This window comes from Vespa mandarinia, chromosome 3 (assembly GCF_050613455.1).
Source record: "Vespa mandarinia isolate Hongniang chromosome 3, ASM5061345v1, whole genome shotgun sequence".
NCBI lineage: Eukaryota > Metazoa > Arthropoda > Insecta > Hymenoptera > Vespidae > Vespa > Vespa mandarinia.
In genome coordinates, this window is record NC_140812.1 from 9,651,671 (window position 1) to 9,662,500 (window position 10,830).

Sequence of the window (10,830 nt, forward strand, 5' to 3'; positions counted from 1 at the left end):
TCTCTCTTTCTCTCTTTCTCTCTTTCTCTTTCTCTCTCTCTTCCTCTCTCTCTTTCTCTCCCTCTAGAGAATTGTTCTCTGCAATTAAAAAAAAAACTATTAGAATATCGATCTAGAAACTAGACACTAGACACTAGACACTAGACACTAGACATTAGATACTAGACACTATAATGAGACAATAAATGTGAAAGAAGAGTAATAATTTGATTAAATATTCATTCGATTCTAACGTGTGATTTGAAAAATACTTTTCAAGAGAATTAGTTTTTTCCTGTTTTTTTTTCCTTTCTCTTTTTTCTTTCTGAATATTTAAATATATACAATTATAGTCTTCTTCTTTTTTTTTTTTTACTTATTCTTATAATTCTAATTATTCCGATACCTCTAATAATAAATATAATAATTACTATAGTAATTAGTAAATAGATAATAATAAATATATTAATATATATTTTTTTTTACATATTTTATATATATATATATTAAATGTTTTTACAGTTCATTTATATACATATATGCAAAAACATAAAATTATTCCATGATTCAACTTATATCTTATCGGTAATATTACACAACTTATTTTTAATTTTACGTTTCTTTAATATACGATAGTGTCATTAAAGCGTTAACGGATTCATAATCGAAACGTAAATAACGTTTATATTTACCAAGCTAAGGAATATATTCGACTTTTGATCAAAATCGTGTTTAATATCGAACCATTCTATGTCACAAGCATACAATTTATACAGTAAGAATATTTTATAAAGTTCAACCATTAATTACCATCTTGTAATACAAGTCATTACGAGTGTTATCGGGACCGAATGTCAAAGTTTTACTGCTGTTGACGACGATAAGACAGTGATAAAATTGAAAATAAAAAAAAATAAAAAACAAAGAAAAATGTATTTCCTTGTATTCATCTCAAAATCCTCGATCTGGATAAATATGAAAGGTGTACGTCAATTTTCAAAGAAAATTGGATTCGTTGGTTTAGGTAAGATGGGTGGTCACATGGCAAAAAATATTTTGAAAAAGGTAAGAATTATTAAGATTATATTATGAATATAACGATCTGATCGAAGTACTTTTAGGGTTACAAATTAAAAGTATTCGATGTTGATAAATCAGCCATGTCTAACTTGGTCGAAGTCGGTGCGAATGCTGCTTCGACCATTACAGAAACGGTGAAGGACGTTGACGTAATCATTTCTATGTTACCTTCGAATCAACATGTTCTGGATTGCTATATCGGTGATAATGGTATATTGAGGTATCAACATATTGAAGATGACATATTTTTCTCTTTATATATATATATATAGATATATATAGATATATATAGATATAAATATATATATAGATTAATGATCTATATCATTTATAGTTCAGTGAGAAAAAATGTACTCTTGATAGATAGCAGTACGATAGATCCGTTCGTGTCGCAGGAATTATCGAAAGAGACTGAAAAAAGAGAAGTTAAATTTATTGATGCTCCGGTATCAGGAGGTATAATTTATATTTCCATACAATTGTATGAATATATTGTACGTACAATACGATGTTTATATACATATTTTTTAGGTACAAATGCAGCGAGAGATGGTACATTGACTTTTATGGTAGGTGGCTCTAATGCAAATTTCGAAGCTGCCAAATCTATATTAGAAATTATGGGCTCGAGAATAGTTCATTGCGGTGACGTTGGTATGGGACAGGCAGCAAAATTGTGTAATAATATGCTACTGGCCATTAGTATGATTGGTACTGCCGAAATTTTCAATCTTGGTCAAAGGTAAAGTGTAAAAAAGCAAAATTGTGTCATAAGTTTTCTCGTTCTTATGTACTACATATTATTTGACTGATTGATTCTTTTACTTCTTTTTCATTTGGTAGATTGGGCCTGAAAGAAAATGTACTGAATGAAATAGTGAATTCCAGTTCAGGAAGATGTTGGTCTTCTGAATTATACAATCCTGTTCCAGGTCTTCTACCTAATGTTCCTAGTTCAAAAAATTATGAAGTAAATGAACAAATATATATATATATATAATATATATATATATATATATATATATATATATATATAATATTTAACAAGTGAAAAGAAATTCTATATTATTGGATTGATAACTATACTTGATATTTTATTTTAGGGCGGTTTTAGTACATTGCTCATGGCAAAAGATTTAAGTTTGGCACAATCTGTCGCAACTAGAACAAACACATTAATTCCTTTGGGGTCTTTGGCTCATCAAATTTATAGGATGCTTAATAGTCATGGTTTATCGCAAAAAGATTTTAGCATCGTATATCAATTTATAAAAGGTAAACATTAAAGTTAATATATTTTGCATTTATGTTATTTATTTTCTTTTGCCATTAGTATTTCATTGCAATAAAATAATATTATATGAATTATTTTGATAATTACAAAATATCAACAAAACAGATAATTGAAGTAAAGAACGTTTGAATTTCCCGCCAATACTTTTCCACTGTATTTTCGTACCAAGAAACTTCAGATGCTTGTCTATCGAAAAAAATCATAGGTTAGAAATAAATTTAAAAGAAAATAGTTCTTACCGTCCAGTACTTTTTGCTATCTCATTAAATCTATTACGAATTCTTCCATTATTTATCTCCTTCTTTAAAAGTATATACCTAATTAATATCATTATTCTACGTTGATAATCAATCGGATGTTTCAGGAAACAAAATTTAAAACAAAAATGCCGGCTTTAAGAGAAGAACAATTATGATGTCGACTAACGTAGTAGAACATTATCGCCATCTACATATTAAACGATCTCGAATAATACGAATAAATGAAAGAAAAATTAACGATAAGTTAAATCTTATTTATTTTAACGATGCAAAGAATTACGAGTATGTTAATATTATTTTCGTACTGAAAATAAATACATAGAGATTTCTGCATTACCGACCGATGCGTACTATACAATTCCTTCGAAACTGATTCTTTCTCTCTCTCTCTCTTTCTCTCTCTCTTTATCTTTTTCTCTTACTTTTTCTTCCTATTTGAAAAAGAAAAAAAAAGAAGAAGATAACGACTGCAGCGACATCCGGCTTATTAAAGAACCAGGTCTCTATCATCGGACGGTCGTTGTTGAATTGACCAACGTGGTACCTCCACCATTTCTGTCACTCGTTGAGAGTTTTTGCTCGCGGCAGGAGCACAGAGGAGAGAAGTTCGAGGATATACGAATAATAAAATTAGAGACAATCGAGTAATCGAGAGGGCGCAGTGCGGTTCAATGCTGCCTGGTGTCGGCGTGGCTCCTGCATTTTCCGCCGTCCGAACGTCGTTGCCCGTGTAATAGTATATTTCAATCGTTACGTCTCGTCGTCGTGCTTATCAACGAGGGAAGGAAGAACGTCATTATTATTATTATTAATATTATTATTATTATTTAATATTATTATTATTATTATTATTATTATTATTATTATTATTATTACTTCAAATTCTTTTCACGGATTGAAGAAAATTCGAGTGGGGCCTTACGTGAAACACGGTCGGTGCGCGAAAAAGTAAAAAAAAAAAAAAAAAAAAAAAAAAAAGAAAGAAAGAGAAAAGAAAAGAAAAGAAAAGAAAAAAGAAAAACGTGCGACGAGTGAAACCTACGAATGCATCTTTGACGCTAAGTCATCGATAAATCCGAGTGCTTGTTGTGCCTTTTCTGTGCCTTCTTGGCACGTGTCCCCCCCTTCTCTCATTCTCTTCTCTCCTCCTACGTCTCTGTCCTTTTCTATCTCTCTCTCTCTCTCTCTCTCTCTCTCTCTCTCTCTCTCTCTCTCTCTCTCTCTCTCTCTCTCTCTCTCTCTATCTCCTTTTCTCCTCGTCAATTCGACTGAGATAAAACGTCGAACGAGGAGACATCTAATTATTTATAATTCCTTTCTCTCTCTCTTTCTCTCTCTTTCTCTTTTTACTTATCAATTTTTCCCTACATTAGTTCGATCGAACTATATCCCTTTTTCTGTTTGTTTTTTTTTCCGCGTTCGTTCGTTCCTTCGTTCGTTCGTTCGTTCGTTCGGTCGTTCGTTCCTTCGTTTGTTTGTTTGTTTGTTAATTTTTTTTTTTTATTAAATCATAATCTTCTCAATTTCCACTGGACGAAAAAGACAGGAAGGAAAGAAGATGAGCAAGACGTGCGCTCGTTGTGAGAAAACGGTTTATCCGATCGAGGAGCTCAAGTGTCTCGATAAGGTACGTCAAGATATATATATATATATATATATACACACACACACATTTCTTTTTATTTCTCTTTTCTTTTCTTTTCTTTTCTTTTTCTTTCTTTCTTTCTTTCTTTCTTTTCTTCATTCTGATTCGCGTTCCCTTACTTCATTTTGATGAAATGGAAAATAGCGGTTCCTACCTACCTTCCTTTCTTTTCCTTTCCTTTCGTTCTTTCGTTCTTTCTTCCTTTCTTTCTTTCTTTCTTCGTCTCTCGCCTTTCTCTCTACCTTCTTTCCTCTCCTTTCTCTCGGCCTCACTCGGTCTCACTCCCTCTCACTTTATTGCTCTCGGTTTCGTGAGTCTCTTCGAGAGCGCGCGCGGCGACTTGAGAATTCATTTCGCGACGTATCGCAAGGACGTGCGTTGTTCTCAATTTTCTCTCTTTCTTTCTCTCTCTCTCTCTTTTTCTCTCTCTGTCTCTCTTTCTCTCTCTCTTTCTCTTTTTGAAATGAGATGTTTAGTGATCTGAGAGAGAGAGAGAGAGAGAAAAATGAAGAAGGTTTGATGAATGGATAATTAAATGGTTGGGAGGGAGAGAGGGAGGGAGAGATAATAGAAGAGGATTAGATATTGGAATATCTAAAAAATATAATTTTCCAAGTTTTACATTATAAAAAAGAAAACTCGCGTATCACGAAGTAACTTTCTTCGTCATTTATATCTACATATATACTATATATATCTACATATATATTTTATGTAAGATACATATGTTCATACGTGTTTCTATCATTAACGAGTACCGTGCGTTTAATTTATCATGAAAAGTTTATAATGCGTATTACTTATTTCTAATTTTTAAATGTTATCTTTTAATTGTAATTATTCATTAAAATGAAAAATGTTAATATTTTTATGACTATATATACGATTATTTTTTTAGAGGTTAGATTTACGTTTCTTTAACGAAATGCATTCGATTCTTTTTTTTAATGATGCCGTCAGCGCGCCAACAAAATCAAATTTCAACGTTTTAATTTGATTTGCAAACACGCATACATATACACACGCATACACGTAAAATCATTTAATTCGGTAATATTTACGATTGAATTGATTCGAAATTAATAATACAATGTATATCATCAAAATTAATCCTATATGATAAAAAAGAAATATATATATATATTATATAAGTTTTCAACGAACTATTAAATCTTTGTTTTCTTCGATATTCTTATATGTGTTTACGATAGTCTTACGTAATATAATCCATTTCGTTCAGATTTCTTTTTTCTTTTTCTTTTTGTTATTTTTTTTTTTTTCATCATCGTTCCTCTCTTCTTTACTGAAAGATAACGCAGAGAGATAAGTAAAGTCAAGAGTCAAATAAATTGCTGCTACGTTGATAATTTCCTTTTTTTTTTGTTTTTTCTTTCTCTTTAGTTTTCTTTTAATTAACAAAAAATTGTTTTCCATTTGTCTCTTATTTTTATTTTATTTTATTTTTATTTTATTTATTTATTTATTTATTTTCTTTCTTTTTTTTAATGTGTTGTCCAAGAAAATCTTTCGTGTGCGACGAATCGTGAATCGTTGTTTGATCCTTGCAGAATCATTGAGTTTCGATTACCATTGAAATTCGATCGTATGTTGACGTAAATCGTACGTCTTTCACCGGATGTCTTCGACACCGTATTGCCAGTGAATGGCATTAGAACTAACCGGAATTTTTCTCTTTTTTCTTTTTTTCTTTTCCTTCCTTTTCTTTTCTTCTCCTCTTTCTTGACAAGATAATTATTGATCAGCAACTATTTCTTATCGTTAATTATAATTATATACATATAATATATTGTATATATTATATTATATTATTTATATAAATATATATATATATATGAATTATTATATAAAATTATTATATAAATATATAATATAACAAAAAAAAAATATATATAAAGTAATAGTTAAATTATATATTACAGTATATTTAATGTTAATATGCATTATTGTTATAATATTATAATAATACGTGTGTAACATTAATCGAAAAGACTAATGATTGAAAATTGCGCGGGAAATTTAAATTCTATATAAATATATTCCACCAGAAATCATTAAAGTTAAAATTATACGATAATTGTAATATTTATAGAAAATTGATTTTTTAAATTTTCATATCGTTTATATCTTAGGTTCTTATTTGCTGACAATTTAACCTATTGAATTCAAGAAGTTCTAATGAAAAATAATCCTTTTTAAAAATAGAACAACGAAAGAAACGGAGAAAAAACAATAACATTCGAATTAAAAATAAATTTTTGATGTTTATATATATATATATATATATGCGTGATATGTGTGTGTATGTATTCAGAGTACAAAAGTGTATCGTTCGAAAACATTCTAATTTTATTCTTACCCGTCAATTGATTTATCAATTTGAAAGTGCGCAACCCGCATATAGAGGAAAGAAACGGTATTCTAATTAATTTACGTCCTTCCATTAATAGTTGAAACTATTACTCGTTTAATCATCCATCTTTCTTTTTCTCTCTCTCTTTCTCTCTTTCTTTCTATTTATCTATCTATATGTCTTACTTTATTTTCAAAGACCTCAAAATTACCGTTGTGTCCGTTCAACGGACTATGCGAGTCATTCTGCGATATAGAAAGTTGGTCCGTTCTATTATATCTCATAAATCCCACGAAAAACTAATTTCTTTCCACTTCTTTGAGAAAAATATCAAAGAAATAATACATTTTTATCTTTTAATTAATAATAATTATAAATAAAATCTATTGAGATAAGTACGATAAGATATATTGAACGATGCTATTTTTAAAAAGGAACATTCACGCATGCGTGTAGCATCAATGACGACGAAGGCGCCATCTACTTCGAATTCTCCCGCGAAAATAAATGAAAATACGTGAGCCATATATATTTTTGGAATCAAAATGACAGAATTATCGCGGATTAAAGAATACAGGGGTTGGGGTGGAGATTAAAAATTCTAATTCGTTTTTATTCTCGAATAAATTTTAAGTAAAAACGCGCGATGATTGATAAGAGAGGATGTCATTTTTGAAAAGGGTTGAGAAATACGCGCGTTCAGGATGCAACGACATCTACTTCGTGTACGCACGTAAAAATATATAAATAAGAATACGTAAATCATTTATCTGGAATATGAACGACATTTATTTCGCGTGCGAATACTGTCAAAGATTGTTTTGAAAAATGTTTTTATATAATTTTAACAATAACGGTACAAATATACCGTTCGAATGACTCGTAAATTTAAACGAGAGCTCGAACGCGATTCGTCATTCGATTTAATACACTATTTAACTGACGCGCCATCTTGTCGACGTTTAAATGCGATTATCGGAGCGTTAAAAAGATCTCTTTGTAACGAGTAATAAAAGAAGGGAAGGAGAAATTAGAGATATAGAAAAAGTAAAGGAATAAGTTTTCTTATTTTTTTTATTTGCCGTATGTGTGTGTTTGTTTCCTTTTTTTTTGGTTTTTGTTCTCGTTTTTTTCTTTTTTTTTTCTTTTTTCTTTTCGAAGGCGGCAAATTTAAAATTTGCAAACAGTGTGTCTACTATTAGCAAACGAACGATCTTGAATAGGTACGAATTGGCACGAGTTACCACCGACCGACTGGGGCTTGTGTTGTTGCGTGGGTTTGGCATACGATTACAACAGGTGGGAGTTGATCCCAACCTGTTGCTTGTTCTCCTCTAACACTGAGAGAATCTCCGATCCAAGACATTTCGTTATTCTCATTACCCTTTCTTCTCGTGTTTAGCACGATTTTATTTATTTTTCTATCTTTTTTTATTTCCCTTCTCTTCGCAAATCGATATGTTATTGAGACATTAAAATCAAATTTCGATACCAAATCGTACGACAAGTCGTATTTTCTAATTTATTAAATTTATCGTTCTATTGAAAGAGAAACAAAATTAAACGCTATGGTGCATTAAATTAATTTGATAAGATTTATATTTTTATAACGACATTTTTATTATATTTTATTTCATTTTAATTTTTCTAATCTCGATAAGATTAGGATATTTAAAAGCAAATTTCGCGCCAAAATGCAGATTAGAAATCGATCATATTTGCTAATTGATGAAACTCGTTGTTATCTAGAAATATCAACATAAAGAAACTCTAAATTATGCTGATTAATTCGACATGATTTTTATTTTCGAGAGAACATTTCTATTCCTTAAGAAAAAAAAAAAAAAAAAAAAAAAGAAAAAAAAAAGAAAAAAAAAGAAAAGAAAAGAAAAGAAAAGAAAAGAAAAAAACACGTTTGCCAATTGACAAACGTGACACTTTAACATAATAAATCGTCAGAAGAAAGGATCTACACAAGGATTTCTAATTTTCACTGGTCAATTTTCTCTTTTTTTTTTTAACCCTAAACCCCTCTCTCTCTTCCTCACTCCTGTTGTTAAATACTTGTTAAGTTCCTCAGATTTCGACAATAATTACATAAAAAGATCGTTGTTTCGTAACAACGATCCAAGTCTCATGAGAAGATCTCTCCTCATGAGTAAATAAATGGCAGGAAGCTCATCTATTCGGAAAGTTCTTTAATTCACATCTTTCAACCTAGACTTACGACTTAGACTTAGACATAAGTACATACGTATTTACTTACTCACTCACTCATTTATTTATTATATATTATGTACGAGCAAAATCGTGATGTATTTATAAAAAAAAAAAAAAAAAAAAGAGGTCTTTTGATATTTTATTCTCTCTCTCTCTCTCTCTCTCTCTCTCTCTCTCTCTCTCTCTCTCTCTCTCTCTCTCTTTCTCTTTCTCTTTCTCTTTCTCTCTTACTTTTTTTCATTCTCGTATGTTCCGTTTTCGTGACAAAAATGGTCAGACTACATTTTCGTGGTCGGAGAAGCATGTCCAGTGAGAATCATCGGGCTTAGTCATCATCCTATCGTTCAGAAATTATCATCGTACAGGAGAAAACGACGTCATTATAATTTCAAATAGCTGCCTAGATCGAAACTATTCTTCGTGGAAAATTCTAAACGATTTTCCTTGCATGTTAAAAGACGGAAAAAGAGAAAGAGAAAGAGAAAGAGACAGAGAAAGACGTTCTCGACCTTCTAATAGCAATTAACAACTTGGAGGTTGAAAGTCGATCCGTGACCTTGAATAAAAAGAGACAGATGGATAGATACAAGTGGATAGCTTTAAATCAATCCTTATCTCGATCTCTCGATCCTCCTTCATGACGTTTATGACGTTTATCTCGTAACATTTAATGATCGATCTATCGTTCCTTTCCTTTTCTCTTATTATTATTTTTTTTTCTTTTTTTCTTTTTTTTCTTTTTTTTTTTTTTTCTTCTTTTCTTCTTACTCTCCTTTTAAGCAATATTCTCAGGCACGAGACAAATCATCAACGAAGTTGTTTGACAATGAGAGTACGGGTTTAACCAGAATAGTACGTTCTACTTTCTGTTTCAGATATGGCATAAGCAGTGCTTCAAGTGTCAGGGCTGCGGTATGACCTTGAACATGCGAACTTACAAAGGCTTCAACAAACAGCCATACTGCGAGGCGTAAGTTAATACATTTCTAATTCTAATTTTTTTTTTCTCTCTTCTTTTCTTTTCCTTTTCTTTTTCTTTATTTTTTTTTTTTTTGATTTTTGATTTTTGATTTTTGTATGATAAAGCCATGGGTTATATACAATCGCAATTTCTACAAGTTCGTTCGAAATCTCGTTAAATGGGGGGAGAGAAAAAATACAAACGTAACGATCGTACTTGTCGTATTTTTTTTTTTTTTTCAACGAAACAAATATCTTTGATAATTTGATCAAACGACCCACGTAATCTCTTATCTCTTTACAATGTAATTTCTAAATTACGACATTCGTAAAACACGAATTAGATTTTATATTATTTGTGTCTTTTTACTTCGAATAATCGAAGTTTCTTTGTATCGGTGCTTGGATAAAAATTTCCTAAGTGCTTTCGAGAACGTTTAATTTTATAACTATAAATTTAAAAACTTGTAGTTTTACAATTTGAAAGAAAAAAAGAAAGAAAGAAAGAAAATTGGCCCAAGTAGTCTTGAAAAATAGTAATTGATTTTTTAAAATTATCTAGGGGCTTTTAGCTCATCTTTCATAAAAGATATTGTTAATTAATGAAGTAAAAAAATTAAATAAATAAAATACAATAAAATGAATTGTTCTCTCTCTCTCTCTCTCTCTCTCTCTCTCTCTCTCTCTCTCTCTCTCTCTCTCGTGCAATCACGTACAGGAGATATGATTCTCAACGATTTGTAAGCATAGAGTAGAAAGAAAGATGGCGTCGAGGGCAGAACGAAATTGACTTCGCGTTAGGGTTAATTTCGTGCGCTCGACGAAAATTAATCGGCTCCGTTAAGCGTGTATAAGCTGAACGGACGGGAGCTCCGAGGGGAGAGCCGTAAAGTCTCATAGCGCTCTCCTGTGATAAGCTCCCAACACATGCTGTTTTTATCTTCTCTCATGCTCGTTCGCTCGCTCTAAAAATGGCTTCTTCTTCGGAGATACGCGAATGTACAAGCTAAATATAGACTCC

General features: G+C 30.8%; 2 protein-coding genes and 1 long non-coding RNA gene across 7 annotated transcripts in view; 2 read left to right on the plus strand and 1 right to left on the minus strand.

The window, feature by feature from the left end:
• Nucleotides 1-828: 828 nt before the first annotated feature.
• Nucleotides 829-4,931, minus strand: LOC146873136 (uncharacterized). 2 transcript variants are annotated; one of them, XR_014981945.1, is made up of 3 exons: nucleotides 4,417-4,931; nucleotides 2,593-3,381; nucleotides 829-1,909 (listed from the first exon to the last, which is right to left on the minus strand). It is a non-coding gene; the product is annotated as an uncharacterized LOC146873136 (long non-coding RNA). The 2 variants fall into 2 exon arrangements; XR_014981944.1 differs by lacking the exons at nucleotides 829-1,909; nucleotides 4,417-4,931 and adding an exon at nucleotides 2,328-2,539 and having other exon boundaries at nucleotides 2,593-2,731.
• LOC118445010 (3-hydroxyisobutyrate dehydrogenase, mitochondrial) lies at nucleotides 910-2,859 on the plus strand. 2 transcript variants are annotated; one of them, XM_035873890.2, is made up of 7 exons: nucleotides 910-1,044; nucleotides 1,101-1,279; nucleotides 1,394-1,515; nucleotides 1,591-1,801; nucleotides 1,903-2,029; nucleotides 2,163-2,334; nucleotides 2,718-2,859. In XM_035873890.2, the coding sequence occupies exons 1-7, from the start codon at nucleotides 910-912 to the stop codon at nucleotides 2,729-2,731; spliced, it is 960 nt and encodes a 319-aa protein (XP_035729783.2). In that variant the 3' UTR covers nucleotides 2,732-2,859. The 2 variants fall into 2 exon arrangements, with proteins under 2 accessions (XP_035729783.2, XP_085511939.1); XM_085655813.1 differs by lacking the exon at nucleotides 2,718-2,859 and adding an exon at nucleotides 2,459-2,481.
• LOC118445009 (LIM and SH3 domain protein F42H10.3-like) overlaps nucleotides 3,211-10,830 on the plus strand; it is a 21,712-nt gene continuing 14,092 nt past the window's right edge. Inside the window, exons 1-3 of one of the 3 annotated variants that reach the window (XM_035873887.2) lie at nucleotides 3,211-3,343; nucleotides 4,160-4,240; nucleotides 9,725-9,819. In XM_035873887.2, the coding sequence (XP_035729780.1) occupies nucleotides 4,172-4,240; nucleotides 9,725-9,819 (164 nt within the window). In that variant the 5' untranslated portion in view covers nucleotides 3,211-3,343; nucleotides 4,160-4,171. Of the gene's footprint in view, nucleotides 3,406-4,155; nucleotides 4,241-9,724; nucleotides 9,820-10,830 lie in introns of all 3 variants that reach the window. The other 2 variants (XM_035873886.2, XM_085655812.1) reach the window with 2 other exon arrangements.